General features: G+C 36.7%; 2 protein-coding genes across 2 annotated transcripts; both read right to left on the bottom strand.

Annotated features, from left to right (window-relative positions):
* Positions 1-4,689: 4,689 nt before the first annotated feature.
* On the bottom strand, positions 4,690-7,901 carry LOC112144516 (mitochondrial intermembrane space import and assembly protein 40-B). The gene is made up of 3 exons (XM_024269062.2): positions 7,640-7,901; positions 5,877-5,975; positions 4,690-5,788 (listed from the first exon to the last, which is right to left on the bottom strand). The coding sequence occupies exons 1-3, from the start codon at positions 7,659-7,661 to the stop codon at positions 5,442-5,444; spliced, it is 468 nt and encodes a 155-aa protein (XP_024124830.1). The 5' UTR covers positions 7,662-7,901; the 3' UTR covers positions 4,690-5,441.
* A 957-nt stretch (positions 7,902-8,858) lies between these two features.
* LOC112145438 (SEC61 translocon subunit alpha 1) lies at positions 8,859-18,552 on the bottom strand. The gene is made up of 12 exons (XM_024270666.2): positions 18,408-18,552; positions 17,788-17,855; positions 17,384-17,449; positions 15,279-15,357; positions 15,081-15,212; positions 14,895-15,004; positions 12,989-13,142; positions 12,746-12,906; positions 12,478-12,675; positions 10,973-11,164; positions 10,831-10,907; positions 8,859-9,738 (listed from the first exon to the last, which is right to left on the bottom strand). Exons 1-12 carry the CDS (start codon positions 18,412-18,414, stop codon positions 9,552-9,554), a joined length of 1,431 nt encoding a protein of 476 aa, XP_024126434.1. The 5' UTR covers positions 18,415-18,552; the 3' UTR covers positions 8,859-9,551.
* Between the last annotated feature and the right edge of the window lie 206 nt (positions 18,553-18,758).

Here is an 18,758-nt window from a genome sequence, read left to right as displayed (position 1 = left end):
TCCGTAAAATGTTTTGATTGCCTTGGCAACAGAGGATTTGGCATGAATCGGTCCTGTCCTGAGTACTAGCACTTCCTGGGTCTCCACACTACACTTCCCATCAGCCCCTGCTGTCACTCCTAGAAGCTCCACAGCTGTATTCCATCAGCAATCACTCCCAGCAGTATTTAGTCAGACCAATGTGCGAAGTCTTGTTTGTGTCACTCTGTCTGCATCGTTGAGCAATCTCATCGATTCTGTTTTGTATTTGACTGATCGTTTGCCGCCTGCCCCGACCCTCGCCTGGACACTGACCTTCACGCTCGTGTTTGACATCTGCCTGACCCTGATTTAGCTTTGTGGACTCTTAGCTGTGCTTCACTCCTGTTCTTTTGTCTGTGTCAAATAAACCTGCTGCACTTAGATATAGCCGTCTCCCCGTTTGTGACAGGTTTTCTGTAAACCACGCCCACATTCCTAATACAGTCACATTGTATGTTATGTAGTTTATTTCAAGTAACACATTTTTGAATAAAATGTTCGCTCTATCTTGGTAAGAAGTATGCAAGCAACAGGTGGGCGTCACTTTTGTGAGCTCGCCACGCTAACGCCGTTAAAAACCGACAAACATTTTTTCCCTGAGGAGCTTCTGGTGGAGTTACGCCAGGTTCACGCGGAAGTGTCGCAAAGCGGCGCAGAATGGAGTTCGTGCGGCATCCGCTCTATCCAGACGCGCATTTTTCCTCTACAGTCCACAAGCGCTTCTGCCTGAACTTTTCTTTGGTTTTGCCATCATGGGTAAGTTAATACATTAAAAATATGACCCTAAGTTTCTGCTAAGAAAAAGCAAGTAGTTAGTAGGCGTACACTTCTTTAATTTATCTGTTGTTGAGACACAGAAGTTTGTCTGTTGTCATTGTATGTTATTTTCATCTCTACAGGCAGTTTAGATACAAAAGCATAATTACATTTGTCAATCGTTGTGTTATTGGTTATAGTTTGAAAATAAAATGGATTTTCTCACGTTTTTTGATGTAACTTCCTGCCAGAATTGATGTAGCTTGCGCACAAAATAGACCAGATGCTGAAACGATCCGTGGAGGATGACGGCAAAACCTCAAAATAGCCTAAAAAATCTTAGTAAAGTTATGAAATAAATATATAGCATTACCTTCTGTAATGCTAGTGTGAATGCTGTAAGCTGAATTTGGCCGCTAAAAATGCTAGTGCTGATCGCTGAAGATGCTGAAATTGATAGCTAAAAATGCTGAAGCTAATACTCTGCTAAAATATTAGCTAAATGCCAAATTAGCCTAAAAAACTAAAAACAAAAAGAAAAAAAAACTTAAGTTAGCCAAAACAGCTAGCATGTAGCTGAAAACAACAGCTAAACTTCAAAATATCTTTAAAAAATGAAGAAAAATAAGCCTAAAGTAGCCAAAACAGTTAGTGTGTAAATATTAGCCTAACTCCAAAACAGCCAAAAACTTTTTTATAAAGCCTAAATTAACTAAAACAGCTAGCATATAGGTGAAATATTAGCTAAACTCAAAAATAGCCTAAAAAAATGTAACTAGATATATAGCATTACCTGTGATAATGCTAGTGTAATACTGTAAGCTGAATTTGGACACTGAAGATGCTAGTGCTGATAGCTGTAGATGCTGAAATTGATAGCTAAAAATATTGAAGCTGATACCCCGCTAAAATATTAGCTAAATGCCAATTTACCCTAAAAATTAAAAAGAAAAAACTTAGGTTAGCCAAAACAGCTAGCATGTAGCTGGAAAAATTAGCTAAACTTAAAAATATCTTTAAAAAGCGGAGAAAAAGAAGCCTAAATTAGCCAAAAAAGTTAGCATGTAAATGTTAGCCTAACTCCAAAACAGCCTAAAAATTAAAAAGAAAAGCCTAATTTAGCCAAAACAGCTAGCATGTAGCTGAAATGTTAGCTAAACTCCAGAAAAGCCTAAAAATCTTACTAAAACCCAAAACAGTCCAAAAAGCTAGCAGAATGACAATTTTTAAGACTTAAAACCATAACGTTTTAACATAATTATGAATAATAAAAATGCAGGAATATTATTCTAGAATAAATCAACTTAAACATTAAATAACTTTCAATGTTTTACTCTCCATAAAAATATATTTTGTCAAAATTAAATAAGTTAGAAATGAGCATAAGATAACATCGGGTCATTATTCACAATAAAATAAAATGATCTGGAGGGCCGGATCCGGCCCCCGGGCCTTGACTTTGACACGTGCATTAGTGGATTTTGAAATTTTGTGGGCGATTTTGGCCTAATTTATTTTTTTGATTGTTTCGCCCACCATGATTTCAGGTTTGCTGGTGTTCAGGCCACTGTCCCGTGACCTGGTACCACTGTCATATCATTACTTTAATGACAAAATGTTACACAATTATTACATCTCAGTCTCTGTTCATGAAGAATGCCCTAAAACAGCCTCATCTTGAGTTCAGTTTGTTGTCCTGCTGTATTTTTGCTCACTACTGTCTCCTATGAGGGAGGGGGCTTTAGAACTGAGGCACAGCAGGGGGGGCACTGGGGCATCTGTGCAGGGTTTCTCTTTCCTCTCTGGGAACACAAACCCTTGACTTCACAACCTGCCATCTCCGTTCTGTCCTCGTGCGTTGCTGAAACAGATGGTTGAGTCCTGCTCTGCAGATCTTCTCCACTCCTCCGTCACGTGTTATTCTGTGAATGTTGACACTTTGTGAGAGCTATGGACAACTGTCTATGAACTGAGACCAAAAACTGGACCTGATTTAGATGAAAAGAACCAAAAGTAATCTATAATCTGATGTAATCTCATCAAAACTGTCCTGTGTCTCTGAATTAACTGCAAAACAGCAAGCACTTCTGACATTTTCTGCAGAATTTCTATTATAACATTCAGGACATTCATGGACGTATTTTTAAAATCTAAATATTTTACGTTTTTTAACATTTTGAGCAATTTTTTATTATTTATTTATTTATTTTTTTTCTTTTTCTTTTGCCCCATTGAAAATGAATTGGAAAAACTTCAAATCCTTTACAAACTTTGTGATGTTTTGAAACATTTGCAATATCAAAATGTTCAGCAGGTTCAGGACATTCATGCGTGTACTTTTGGAATTCACACCTTTAACTCATTATTAAAATTTTTGCAATTTTCCAAGAAAGTTTTCATATTTTTTGTGCACTTTGTACACATTATGCAAGTCTGGTATCAAAACGTTCAGAATGTTCAGGACATTCATGCTTATCTTTTTAGTATTCATATCTTTCACGCATTTAAACATTTTTCACAATTTTGGGCTAATTTGAAGTTAAGATAGTATTTTAGCAACATGTTAGCTTTTTTTTTTTTTTTAAAGGCTAATTTGGCTTTTACTGGGATTTTTGAGTCAATTCTCAGTTAAGCTAGCATTTTAGCAATATGCTAGCTTTTTGGCTAATTTGCCATCTATTAGGGTTTTAAGGACTAATCTGGTGTTTAGCTAATATTTTAGCAATGTGATATTTTGTTTTAAACTAAAAAATTGAGTTTTTGGGGGGAGGGTTAATTCTGAGTTAAACTAGTATTCTAGCAATGTGTTAGCTTCCTTTGGCTACTTTGGACTCTACTGATGTTGTTTTGGCTAATTCTCAGTTAAGATAGTATATTAGCAACGTGTTAGTTTTGTTTTGGCTAATTTGGCATCTGCTGATGTTGTTGGGCTAATTCTGAGTTAAGCTAGTATTCTAGCAATGTGTTAGCTTTTTAAGCTAATTTAGCATAAACTGAATGTTCTTTTGGTTACTGTGGAGTTAAGTGAATATTTTAGCAATATGCTCGTTTTTTGGCAAATTTGGCATCTTCTAGGGTTTTGGGATAATTTTGAAGCTAATATTTTAGCAATGTGGTAGCTTTATTTTGGCTAATTCGGCATCAACTGAGATTTTCTTGTGTTAATTTTTAGTAAAGCTAACATTTAGCAATGTGCTAGTTCTTTTTGGATAATTTGGCATCTTCGGAGGTTTTATTTGGATAATTTTGAGTTAATCTAGTATTTGATCAACGTTCTTTCATTTTGGCTGAATTGTCATGTTTTGAAGAGCTTTTCTCTAAATTTCCAACAATTCTTCCAGATTTTTAAGCAAATTACTTTAGTCTTCCACTTCTAAAAGTTATTCAGGTAATCTTCTAGTACTTTAGCAACTTTATTATTCTGAAAATATCTTTAGCATTTTTTAGCTAATCGCTTCAGCGATTAGTAACATCCTTCAGCAAACAGCTTCAGCACACTCCGGGGCCACATTCAGCAAACAGCATTCACACTAGCATTAACACAGGTTATGCAACTTTTCCAGTTCGTATTAATTTCTAAAAGATTTTCTTTCATAAAAGCAAACTTGACTGTCAGAAAATTAAAGTTATTTTGTATGGGACCAACATTATTATTCACTCGTCTTAAAGAAAACAGACTGTATTCACTCAGGTGTTTTAAAAACCTCCAAATGAACCAAATTGATGATCGAAGACGAGCAGAGCAAGAGACACTTGATTCTACAATTAACCGAGTTATCTCCAAATGACTTCCAGGCTGGAGGGGCTTAAAGTTATTATCGTTTATGTACGGTGAGTGAATCCTAATGAGGACAGATCGACTTTACAAGATCATCTTAGAAACAAACACATCTGACAAAGTGCAGCGACACGTTTTCTTAGAAATGATTATTATTTATTTCACTCTCAAACGATTCAGTCAAATGCAGTTCAGGAAAATACTTGAAGTTCAGTGATGTTGCAGGAAAAGTGCAGCTCCAGAAAGTGAGATTCATAAAAAATAAACTTTAATTCAAGTGTAACGGACAGAAACTGACCTGGACACTTAAAAAGATCAAACATGGAAACAGAAATACAGAAGTAAGTAACAGAAATGATATTGAACCCATTTTTGTCTTTGACGTTATCAGCATCTCTGAGGAAAACAAATGTGTGTGTGNNNGGTCTGTTGATCTGTTTTTGACCTGATTCAGATTAATACTTGAGCAGTGGACTCAGATAGTTTATCCGGCTCTGTCCTTCCTGCTCTGTGAACATTTAAGGATTCGGATTTGAATGACAAACGGACCGATTTCTTTGAGATTGAACTTTCATTGGAAGTTTCTCCAACACAACCTGGTTGGAAGTTCCAGGAAGAGCCGGGAAAAGTACATCTAACTTTAACCTAAATTGAATTTCATTCAATGACTCTTTTCACAGAGATTTTTGGCTTTATTTTCAAGCTTGCTTTAATTATTTCTTTTTAATCCAACCAAATAAGTCAGGATGCTGTAATTATGTCAGTGATTTCAGTCTGTATGAGTAAATAACTTTAAAAAAGAAAAACTTTTGATCCATACAGTATGAACTGGAAGGTGGACATTGAGCTTAGAGGCTCACATACATACACACACATACTGGATCTATTAGCTCCCAGCTGAGCCGTCTGTGTTGGGGTTTGAGGTATCAGAGTCCTGCTCGAGGGCAGGTGTTGAGTTTAAACCCGAAGGCCCTTCGTCCTCCTCAGCAGCAGCAGAGTCTTTGGAGCTTTGTTTGGATGCTGCTTCGTCTTCTTGAGGGTACAGCTCGGGGTAGAGCTGCAGGCACTGCTGCATGGCTGTGAACTGCTCCATGCAGTCCGAGCCTTTGATTTCCTCCTTGCTGTAGTGGAAGCAGGAGAAGGCATCCTTGAACTCCGTCCCGCAGGGACCGCTGGCCATCCCGCCCAGACAGGGGCAGTTCCAGTTGATCTCACCGCTAGGGAGGATGAGACCTGCCATGAAAGCACAAGTTTCATACTTTTAAAGAGTTCCTAACAGTAAGAGGGAAGGATTCAGTTGTGGGGTTGCTCTTCTCCATACCTTGCTCCTCATACGGGTCGTTGGGATCTTCTTCTACCAGCTCAGCATTGCTGGGAGCTTCATGATCTTCTTTGGTGACAAAGATAATTTTGTCTTTTCCTGTTGATCATTAAATGTTAAAAAAAAATGGAAATATCAGAAACAAACGTGTCTGGATTGCATTATACTGAGAAAAATTCCACTTGGATAAAAAGTGAAACAGATACAGTATATAACATTACCTGTGATAATGCTAGTGTGAATGCTGCAAGCTGAATGTGGCTGCTGAGGATGCTAGAGCTGATTACTGAAATTACTGAAGCTGAAAGCTTGCTGAGATATCAGCTAAATCCCAACTTAGCCACAAAAAATAAAAAAAAGAAACACCTAGCATGACTCTAAAATATTAGCTAAATGCCAAATTAGCCTAAAAACTGGAAAAAAAAGTCTAATTTTGCCAAAACAGCTAGCATAATGCTAAAGTATTAGCTAACTTTAAAGTAGCCTAAAAAACTGGAAAAATGTTTAATTTTGCCAAAACAGCTAGCATTATGGTAAAATGTTAGCATAATGCAAAATTAGCCTAAAAAACAGAAAAATTTCAAATTTTGAAAAAAAACCCAGCTCGCATAATGCTAAAATATTAGCTAAACTTCAAAGGGGCCTAAAAATACTAGAAAAAAATGCTAATTTTGCTATAACAGCTAGCATAATGCTAAAATATTAGCTAAACTTGTGAAATAATATTTCCTTATAAACACTGTAGTTCTGGGGGATTCAACTAAATTAAAAAATCATATTTTTTTCCTGATAATATGAGAAAGAAGCTTTAAATCTTCACCTTCATCCTTTCATGTAAACATCATCGCTCAGTTCAGAACTGATGCAAAATACAGACAAGTTCAGGACTCGATTTACATTAAAAGCTTCAACCATTTCAAACTGAACATTCTTATTACATCTTAGATTGTGGGAGCATTTGTGTTGTTTTTTTTTATTTGGTTTGCTTGTTTTTTAGTTAGTTTTTGTTGTTGTTGTTATTCTTCTTGTTCAAAAATTATTATTAACCTTTATTTAACCAGGGTGGGCCCCATTGAGATTCAAAACCTCTTTTTTAAGGGAAGAATCAGTACAACAATAAAATGCAACAAATAAAAACTGAAATTGGGGTAAAAAAGAAAAAAAAATCATTAAAATTTGGACTAGTTTATCATATTTATACTTTTAAAACTAATTATATTCATGTATTACACATATTTGTTCTAGAATTAGACATTTTAAAAATAAATCATTTTAGAATAATAAATACAAAGTGATAAAAATTGATAATTAATCAAAAGTTTTGAATAATCAGAATAGCATGTGTAAGTTATTACCCATTTAGTCACTTTAACAAATACATATGTTGGTCGATGTAGTGATGAAGCTCCAGCATAAACCCTGATCTGATGGACAGTTCAAGGACCTGGAAGTCACTGTTACTACATGCGGCCTAAAAAACAAGGCGATTTGATTTACTAAAAATAGTGAAAAAATAATAATAATTATCCTTAAAAACACATTATAACCGAGGTAAGTCATGATTATCAAACACCTCAGTCTACAGTGAACACAAACTAAAGTGGTTGTGTAAGCTCACTCAGATCCTTTTATCCACAGATTCATGATTAAATATTAGCTGTTTCACTGCAGATTAAGGATTATTATTCATTAACTTCCTATTTAAGTTGATAGTTTCATAAAGAAAGTTAGTTGACCGGCCGGCTGGTTGGCTAGCTTCTTACCTTCCTGTCTAGCCGAGCTCATTTCTTCAGGCTGGAACGATCAGATTCTCTTCAGAATTCACTACAACACGCCGGAGTTCATCGATGACTTCTACTGTACCGATACGAGCAGAAAACGCCGCTCACGTCCATTAATCCACACATAGATCCATCATCGTGTTTCACAACTATCCTTGCTGCTGCTGCAGGACAAAGTCTTCTTCTTTGTTTCTGATCGGTGTCGCTGATGCTGCGGCGCGCGCTGTCGCCCCCTGCTGTACAAGAACGGCGTAGCTGCCTTCACCACAAAACTCCACGAAAATCTTCTTTTTGGTGTTTTTAACTTGTTCTTGTAGCGTTTTTCTGATTATGCAGTATATTTAAAAAAAAACATTTAGCGTTTAAAATACATTTCTAAGTATTTTTTATTCAAATCATGGTAAATTGAAGCAGAAGAAAAAAATTAATTTCGATTTTATGATGCAGCGACTGAAATGGGCGGGCCAAAGTCTCTTTGCTCCGCCCCTTTTTGGGTGCATTTAAATTTTTATGGCCCGCAGCAGCAGTCTACTGACTGTAAGGACCATATTGTTTTTGCTTTAACATTCTATCTTTCTGAGACATTGAGCCAAAATTTCACCCCCGCCACATGAACGAGAAGTACCTCAAAATTTTATCACACGTAAAAATGAATTTTTGGCATGTTGCGCGTGACCCCCGCCCCAACGATGACATCACGGCGAGCGTTTTCGTAAAAAAAATGAATGGGCCAAAAATTGCTTATGGGGCCAAAAAAATTTTTTTTTTCAAAATACGCAAACAAAAGCCCATGGCACGTGTCGGGGATAAGCTCTGGAACATTTGAAATTATTATGGGATGGCCACACGACCTACGGTTTGGCGGCCATCTGGTGGCGAAGTCAGAGAAATGGCAATTTTCACGATTTTCAAGGATAGAACTCAAGAAGTTCTAATTAAACTAAAATAGTTCTAATTTTCTTTTACATTGTATTTTCCTGCATAGTTTTAAGAATTACTGTAGTTCAAATGAAAAAAAAAGATCCATAAAGATCTTTATAGACGGCGTGATCTCTAAAATCTCAGCTGTTAGCGCAGACATAAAAACAAGAACACATCAAGAGCTGCTCTACTGCTTCACTCCGTCTATTATTACCATAAATTTAAAAAAGACTGTCCACTATTATGCTAAGATTTAAAAAATAAATAGAAGATACAAGGGTGAGTCTTTCCCCAAAAATATACTTTTAATTGAGATTATTATCCACAAACATTTTTTCCATTAAAATGTTTAAAACAAGTTTGTTCTGAAATGCATTTATTAGAACATCTTCAAGTTCTTTATTTTACACTTCGTACAAATTCAAAAGTCATTGGACGCCTGAACTGAAAACTTAAAAAAAAAGGTCTAACAGAAGTTCAGCTGACACTTTTGAAACATAAAAAATAGTTTGTGGGTAACGAGTGAAAGAGATCAGAGAATTAATACTGTAGATTCCTGGGAATGACGAACACGTTACATGAATGACAGCTCAGACTTTCATTGTAAAGCTGGAGCCCAATATGAGCCCGAATGTTCTGCTCAGACCCGGACCAGTTCCACGAGTCACGGGTGACCCGAGTCAGCGTCTGGTCCAAACAGCAAGCAGTTGACTGGTTTACAAATGGAGTACGGCCGCATACTGAAGCCCTCAGTCAGTCTGAAGATTTCACAGGAAGTTGGTCTTGAGATCTGGACTCGCATGGAAAAGTTGCAAAACAGGGTTTGGAGGGATCAAGTTTCAGCAACTTCTAGAATCCCACCAGAACCAAGCGTTGAAGTTTCCTTAAATCTCCTAAAGCTGCAGAGTCAGAGAGGCAGGGGGCTCTCAGCACGAAGGACGCCTGAAGAAGAAGGTAGGGGGCGGGGCCAGCTCTAGAAGAACATGCCGCCCAAGCTGCCCACTTCACTCTGCTCTTTGACGAAGATTTCAAAGTACTGGTAGATGATGGTGACGGCCAGCAGGATGCCGGTGCCGGAGCCGATGGCTCCCAGGAAGTCCGCCATCACCGACAAACCGCCGATGCACAGGCCGCCAAAGGCTGCCGCGGTGGGGATGTACCTGCAATCAGAGGACGGTCTTTAGCAGCTCTGGAGGAGAATGAACAATCAAAGACCACTGGGAACACTTTGAAAACGGATCAGAAGATGATCGGAGTGGAACGGAAGACTCTAAAAATATCAAAATACTGGATCAGAAGTTTTGAGGTAGCAAGCTGAAAACGGCGGAGAATTATTAATGCTTTCTGTTGAGATCATGAATCATATTTCTGTGTCTCCTCATTTAATCTTGTAAAGTTACCATTTTTATTTCCTTGAGAATTTTATGACTTTTTTTATCTCCTAAATCTACGACATTTAATCTCAAATTTACGAATTTTAATCAAGTAACTTTAAAACGTTTAATCTCAAATTCATTAGTTTTTTTCTCATAAATTTGCTACTTTTAATCAAGTTTTTTACGACTTTTATTGTTATAAATTTACGATTTTTATCTCATGAATTTACAACTTTTAATCTAGTAAATTTAAAAGTAGTGCTCGGAAAAAAATACATTTTTTTAATCTTGTAAATTTGCAAATTTTAATGTCGTAAATTTAAAAGTTTTCATCTAGTAAACTTACAATGTTTAATCCCAAATTTATGATTTTGTTTCTTGTAAATTCACAACATTTAATCTCAAATTTACACGTTTTTTTCTTGTAAATGTACAACTTTCAATATAGGATTTTACGACTTTTATTCTTGTAAATCGTCCGCTTTTTATTTCATAAAGTTAAGTTTTTTTTCTATTAAATTTAAAACTTTAAACTTCATAAATGTAAGAGAAAAAAGTAATAAATTTTGCCTATGACTTATGAAGTAATAAATATACGACTTTTTTCTCTTAAATTTATGAGATTTAAAGTTTATAATCCAAAAAAATCAAATTTTTCATGCTATCTCTTCAGTTTATGGGTCAGAAGTTTCTGTCTCTCATTTAATCTCGTAAATTTACAAGTTTTTTGTTGTAAATTGTACAACTTTTATCTCGTAAATGAATAAGAAAAAAGTACCAAGTTTATGCTATGACTTTTAAAGTCCTAAATATGTGACTTTTTTCTCGTAAAATGATTTTAAAGTTATCATTTAAAGACATAGTGTTTGATGGTACCTGTTGAGCTCATGGATCATGGAGGTTTCTCGGTGTCCCCTCATCACCATCTGTTGCTCCTTCAGCTGCTTCGCCACCTGAACACAGAACAGCTTTAGGAGAAGCAGCACAGAGAACCAATGATGACAAAGTTCTGACGTACGTCTTTGGCCGACGATCCAGACACTTCAATCCAAGTCTTGGAGAAGAAGGCACAGGAGCCGAGCATGAAGAATATGTAGATGACGGCGTGGATGGGATCTTCTAGAACGGAGCCGAAAGACTCGGGGGGAGAGAAGTAGTAACAGAGCCCGCCGATGGGATAAGCTCGGGCCGGGCCGCCGGAGGTGGAGTCCTGCAAATGAAGAAGTATTCTCACAGATGATCTGTAGCAGCGTATGTAAAAGTACATGATATTGTTCGTTTCCTGTTCATGATACCAACAGAACCACATGATGTCATTCTGCACATGACAGACATGACTGAGGGGAATGGGATTCTGGGTAAGAGAATTGAGAGGACAGAACCAAGTGGTTTCCCTGTGAATGTGCGTCTCTGAGATCTTTATTTTACACATGAAACTAAACATTACCGACTCAGAACCAGAACGTCGGACTCACCGATAAGAATTGATTTGAAGTTGCTAAAATGTTCCAAATTTCTATTTTGACACAGATCTGGTGATAAAGCTTCACAAGATCCTCGTCTTTCATCTGTGAGTACGGCTTTAAAAGACTTTTTTCACTTTAATCTTGTAAATTCACAAGTTTTTTTCTCGTACAATTACTACTTTTAATCTGGAAAAATAAAGAGTTTTCTCGTAAATTTATGACTTTTTAATCTCTTAAATTTACATGATTTTTTTTCCAGTAAATTTACAATTTCTAATCTAGTAAATTTATGAGTTTTTTTTTCTCGTACAATTACGACTTTTAATCTAGTGAAATTACGATTTTTTCCCATAAATTAATGACGTAATCTGGTAAACATACTACCAGTACTTGTAATCTTGTTAACTAATTTTAACATTTTTTCTCAAAAATTTAAGACTTAAATTTAGTAAATTTACTATGTTAAATCACGTAAATTTACACTTTTCCTCGTAAATTTACTATGTTAAATCACGTAAATGTACTGTTTTTTCTCGTAAATTTACTACTTTTAATCTCGAAAATGTCCGATGTTTTTTCTAGTTAATTTAAGACTTTTAATATAAATTTATGAGGTTTTTGTTTTTGTCATAAATTTACGACTTTAAATCTCGTAAAATTACGATTTTTTTTCTTGTAATTTTACTACTTTTAATTTAGTAAATTTACGATAAAAAAAGTCATACATTTAGCCCATGACTCCTAAAGTAATAAATATGACTTTATTCTTTTAGTTTAACAGTTTTGACTTTACCAGAATTTTATGACATTTTTGTCATAATTTAAAATAAATTCCTGTAAACTGGCCCTAATACTCCATCGAACTTTATTAAAGAAAAAGCCAAAAAAAATGTTTATCATCTATTAACATGATGAAACTGTGAATAAAATCGAAGCATCTTCCACCTTGTGTTTTTTGTTACAATGAATTGCAAACATTTTAGTCCATAATAAAGTCAGACGAACTCGACCCCCCCCCGTCCATAAACAACAACAAAAGGACATGTCGTGTACTTACAGACCACGTTCCCAGCAGATTCACCAGAAAATTGCCGCTGAAGCGCGTGGAGAGCATCTGAGAGATGACATACAGGTTAGAAACCAGAGCGGACTGCAGGATGATGGGGATGTTGGAGGTGTAGAACAGCTTGATGGGGTAGGTGTTGTATTGGCCGCGGTAGCGAGCCGACTTGATGGGTAAATCCACCCTGAATCCCTGCAAGAGGAAGATAGAGGATTACGAAAACATGAATAAGTCTCAGACGAAGAAATCTGCAGCAACTCACCTGAAAGTATATGACTACAGCAAAAACAAAAATGGTGGCGATGAGGTTCATGAGGTTGGGCAGGTTCTGCCTGTAGAAGGCTTCCCTCAGAGCTCGCACTTTGTCGGTCCTGGTGGCCAGCAGGTGGAAGAGCGCGATGATGGCGCCCTCAAACTCGGTGCCTGAAACGTTCGAGGCCACAAACATCAGAACTGTGGAAAGATGCACATTAATTAGAGCACAGATCCCGTCTGCGGGGCTCACCTCTTCCAGTATTGACTGTGGTGGGACTGAAAGCCTTCCAGACGATGGTTTCACAAATGTTGGTGGCGATGAAGAGAGAGATTCCTGACCCCAGCCCATAGCCCTTCTGGAGCAGCTCGTCCAGCAGCAGCACGATGAGTCCGGCCACGAAGAGCTGAACACGCAGAGAGACGGGTTACAGCAGATATTTAAGGTTTATATGAAACCCTCAAAATATTATTTACTGTTATTGGTTAAAAAACAACTCATGGTAAAATAGAACAGTTGCATTACCTGCTGTAATGCTAGTGTGAATGATTTTTGTTGAAAGTAGCCGCTGAAGATGCTGAAGCTTTTAGCTGAAAACGGTGATGTCGTTTACTTTAATTGCTGAAGGGATTTACTGTAAATGCTATTTGCAAAGTGTTAAATTTGCTAAAAGACTGGAAATTTCATTAAAGAACTATAAAAGAGTGCTGAAGTTTCTAAATTTATCTAAATTTCTGAAAGGTTTGTAGTAAAACTGCTTAAAAATCCTTAAACATGCCAATTTTGCAAAGATTGCAAAGAGTGTTGCTTAAATACTAGCTAAACTCCAAATCAGCCTAAAATTCCTCCGTAAACTAAATCAGTCATAAATGTTAGCCTGTTGCTAAAATAGAGGCTAAACTGTAAATTAGCGTAAAAAACAAACCCGAGTAGATGCCAAATTAATCAAAAAAGCTACAACATTGTATAAATTCAAGCTAAAATTCAAAATAACCTAAAATTCCTCAGTAAACTAATTTAGCATAAAACGTTAGCATGTTGCTAAAATAGAAGCTAAACTTTAAATTAGCATGTAAAAACCGTGAAACCTAAAAACTCTTTAAATATATTCAAGGGTTTTGTTTCAATCTTTAACAGTGATTCTCAAAATGTATTCTTTACTTAATATTTCAGCAACATGCTAACGTTTTTGGCTAATTTGAATACTGGGATTTCTTAGGCTAATTTAGGGTTTAGCTTCTATTTCAGCTACAGGATAACGTTTTTGTCTAATTTTAGACAATGTTGGAGTTGACCTAGTAATTCAGAGATCTGTTAGCTTTTCTGGCTAATTTGGCATTTACTGAGTTTTTTTATGCTAATTTGGAGCTTAGCTAATACTTTAGCAACATGCTAACGTTTTTTGACTAATTTATCTACAGGTTTTTTAATAGGCTAATTTACAGCTTAGCATCTATTTTAGCAACAGGTTAACGTTTTTAACTGATTTAGTTTACTGAGGAATCTTATGCTATCTTGGAGTTTAGCTAATATTTAAGCAACAAGCTAGCTTTTTTGGCTAACGTGGAGCTTAGCTCATATTTAAGCACTTAATATTTTTGCAAATTTGGCATGTACTCCAACTTTTCAGACATTTTGGTCAACCTCAGCGCTCTTTCAGAGTTCTTTAGCGACATTTTAAGTCTTTTCGCAAATTTAACATTTTGCAAATAGTGTTTGCATTTTCAGCAAATCCCTTTATCAATTAAAGTAAACTTTGTCACCATTTTCATCAAAAAGCTTCAGCATCTACTTTCAACCAAAAGCATTCACACTAGCATTATTTCAGGTAAAGAAACTTTTCAGATCTTCTTAAAATGTTGACATTTGAAGACTTTCTGATTCATTTCCTTATTTTGATCAATATTTCAAAAACTACAAAGGTTATGAAAACCCAAAGTTTAAGCAGTAATGTCCTGAACGATGATTATTGAAATCCCTGAAAGTGTGATTGACAGAAAAGAGCAGGAGAATCAATACTGTGAACGCTTACTAAGCAATCACACCATAAATAACAGTAATTCCCTTCTCCAAGTGGGACATAACAGTTCTCCAGACTGAGAATTCCCTTCGATCCAATAAAGTTCCACACAGATCCCTGATTAGAAGTTGCTCCGACCTGAATGATGATGAGCAGGCAGATCCCTGCTCCCATCTCTGACGGATCTCCGTACATGCCGGTCATCACGTACACGATCGCCTGGCCGATGGTGATGATCATTCCAAACACTGACGACACACAAGATTTGAGATGTAAGACCCATTTAGCCTGGTTTGAAGCTCCATCTGATCAGAATCTGCTCACGTTTCTGAGCTCCGTTGAAGAGAGCTCTGTCTTTTGGGGTGTCTCCCACTTCGATGAGTTTAGCTCCAGCAAGCAGCTGCATGATCAGGCCAGAGGTCACGATAGGCGAGATACCCAGCTCCATCAGAGTTCCTGGTAGATAAGATTCTCATCAGCAAGACGACAGACGAGTTTTTAATCATCTTGATTGACAAATACCTCTGTTTGAGGCCAGGATGACTCTCATCCAGTAAAATGGATCTGCAGAATCCGACGACATGATGCCGAAGAGAGGAATCTAGAAGAACAGAACACAGAATCATTTGTCTGTAATGCCTCTTTTTTAACCAAATTCCCTTTTCAGTTGACATGAGTTCTGGTGTTGTGCCAAAAGTCGTCCCCCCTTCCAGAATGAGTGTCCCCAGTCTTCGTTGATTTGTTTTGTTAGTCATATTTTGTCACAAAAAGGTAAGAAGAAGGTGGATGATTACGACAGACTTTATTCTGGGGTTTTTGTGAGCCGTTTGTCTTTTACCACATAATCTATGTAAAAGGAGAGGGGGTACGGAATCCGTCAGACCGCTGCTGTTACAGAATCTGTGCCCTTTAAATACTTAATAATTACAAAGTCCCTTTCATAAATCACGTTTGTGATCATGTTTTTCCCCTTTCTTTTAAATATAAGAAGAATGGAATATCTGGGGAAAAAATGTAAAAATGACAATAAAATTAAATCTTAAAATACAGTGGATTTCTCTGATCTTAGATCACTGGAGAGGGCTGAATCAGACCTTTCCGATGGCATAAAGATCATTCAGATAGCTCAAAGAATAAGAAAGTTATGGAATTTAAAGTGATCATAAGTAGGATGTGATTTTATTTCTGAATAAACAGCAAAACAGTCAAATTTTTGTGACCAGAAACAAAGATTAGAGCGCTCAAAGTGTCATAACTCTCTCATTGGTTGTCCGAGGCACCAGAACTTTCTGCCAGACCAGCTGCCTGTGCAGGAGGCTGCATCGGTGCTAGCATACATGCAAGCACATCTAGTGATATTTCAGTCCATAATTTTGTCTCCAACCTGCTTCTGGATTTTTTTTCAATCCGTCCAGTACAAGTTAGGAAAATTTCCGGACGAAAATTGCGTTTCACAAAAAAAATAAGTTAGGCGTTTATTTTACTGCTAGTCGATTATTGTTGTTTTGTTCTCAATCTCCAGCAAATTTTCTGAGACAATAACAAATAACGAGTACGATTTGTAGGTTCACAAGCCTCTGTGTACAAGAGGTCACATGATCGAATTTAGCAAGCTGATTGGCTGCAACTAAAGTCTAAAACCTTACAGGAGCAGATTTCTGTATTCTTATTTGATAATAGGGCTACCACAATTAGACGACTAATTTAATATTCAATTAGTCGTTACTTTATATTATATGGAGTCAGAATGTAGTAAAGTTGAAAGTTATAATGGCGTAAGCTAGCTTTTTGGACTATTTTGACATTTATTAAGGTTTTTTAGCTAATATTCCAGCTACATGCTAGCTGCTTTGGGTAACTTAAGCTTTCTTTGTATTAGTTTTCTAGGCTATTTTGGAGTTTAGCTAATATTTCAACACCATGTCATCTGCTTTGGCTAACTTAGGCTTTTTTTTTGTTTTTTTTTTAGGCTTTTCTGGAGTTTAGCTAATATTTCAGCTACATGCTCTTTTGGCTAACTTAGGTTTTTTTTCCAGCTTTTTAGGGTAATTTGACATCTAATATTTTAGCTTTTCAGTTATCAGCTTTAGAAATTTCAGCTATCAACGTCGAAATTTCTAGCTATCAATTTCAACATCTTCAGCGGCCAAATTCAGCTTACAGCATTCGCACTAGCATTATCGCAGGTAATGCTATATGTGTAGTTTTCAGTTAGTTTAAAGCTAATGATGGTTAAGACATGTGTGTTTTACATCCACTTTGTGTATGGCCCGATTAGTCAACTAATCTGAAAAAGTCAAAGGTGATTAGTCGACTATTGAAATAATCGTTTTTGGCAGCCCTATTTGATAACATCTTCTTTCTTCTTTTCCTTTCAGCTTTTCCCTTCAGGGGTCGCCTAGTTGATAACATGGAAATGAATATTGATTTAATACCAAATTTGTGATTTAATTAATATTGTTCTTTTGACTAGTTTTGCAATAAATTTCAACATTTTTGTCACATACTTATTTGCAGTAGTGCATAATTAAAAAATAAAATTATTACAGTAAATAGATGAAAGCGTGTCTGAAAGTTGTCATTGTCTTTTCATAAAACCCTTTTTTTGCTACTGACTGAATACATACCTGACAGCACACTAAGAAGATGAAGAGCGTTATGGCAGTCCATAATACTTTTTCTCTGAACTGGATCTGTTGGTGAAACACATTTTTAGCTGTTTAATTTTAGGCAAATCTCTGCACAGATTAACCCTTTAACACCTGATGCGTCACCGGTGACGCTTAAACACAAAATTGTTAACGTACTGTAACTTTTCAATCGTTAACACAATCATTCCAGTAGATTTGGAAGGAGAAAAGCGTCTCACGCCGCTTTTCTCCTTCCAAATCTACTGGAATGATTGTGTTAACAATTAGTAAATGACAGTAAATCAGAGAACAGAAACACTGGAACTCCGGTGTTAAAGGGTTAACTTAATCACATTTCATTGTTCTTCCATAAAATTGAAGAAAATATTAAAAAGTCAAACCTTTCTCTCCGGTTTCTGGATCTCTGGCAGGATCGCACAGAACGGCTTGATCACTTCCAGGAATTTGACTGCAAACAACAAGCGACCGGTAGTTTTTACTGGACTGTCCTTCAGCAGGACGTGGCACTGATTGTGGGGGGGAGGCGCACGCGGAATGCAAATTTCGACGTAAAATGTGCATTTAAGCTAATCAGCGGATCGAATACCACCGTATTTCGGCGTTTATTTCACATAATAATGTCCGTTTACTCGTACAGTGAACGAGTACACGGCAGCATCTGAAACAGCCCATGCTAGCGGCGGATGTGTAATGCGTCGTCATCACTACTGTCAGTGTCTTTGAATGAGTGGCTAACGAGACTTTAAGTCGAGATACACAACTTTTACACAAATTTCACCACATATAATTCATCTAAAACAGTACAAATAATCAAAAACTTCAACAATAAAAATACATTTACCAACAATATTTCAAATAACACAAACTAGCAACTTGCTAGCATCGATGCTGTCAGCTAGCTAAGTTCCGAAAAACAAAGTTAAAGCTCATTTGAAGTTTGTTCTCATAAAAAAAACAGGTGACCGTATAAAAAAGTATCGAGTAACAGAATAAAACTCACTGCCCATGGTGGCCCCGCTCCGGAAAACACGCTTCTTTACGGTGTAAATGAAACCTCAGTAAATCTTACGGACTGACAACGGAAGGAAGAGGAAACCAGAGCGTGGAGACACGTCACGACTACGTCACTGCGAGGGATTTAAAGAGACAGCGTCCCTTTCGAGCTTATGCGCACGTGCGTTTCCATGTAAACGTTTATTTTTACGCAGGCCTGCTTTAAATATATATATATATTTTTTATGGGTTTTAGAATACTTTACAGGGGTATCAAACTCAATCGCATAAGGGACCAAAATCCAAAACACACCTTAGGTCGTGGGCCAAACAGGATAAGCATTCATTGCACACTCTA

Source organism: Oryzias melastigma, linkage group LG5, assembly GCF_002922805.2.
Source record: "Oryzias melastigma strain HK-1 linkage group LG5, ASM292280v2, whole genome shotgun sequence".
Lineage (NCBI taxonomy): Eukaryota > Metazoa > Chordata > Actinopteri > Beloniformes > Adrianichthyidae > Oryzias > Oryzias melastigma.
Note: the sequence above shows the minus strand (reverse complement) of the source record. Positions and strands in the feature narration are given on the sequence as shown.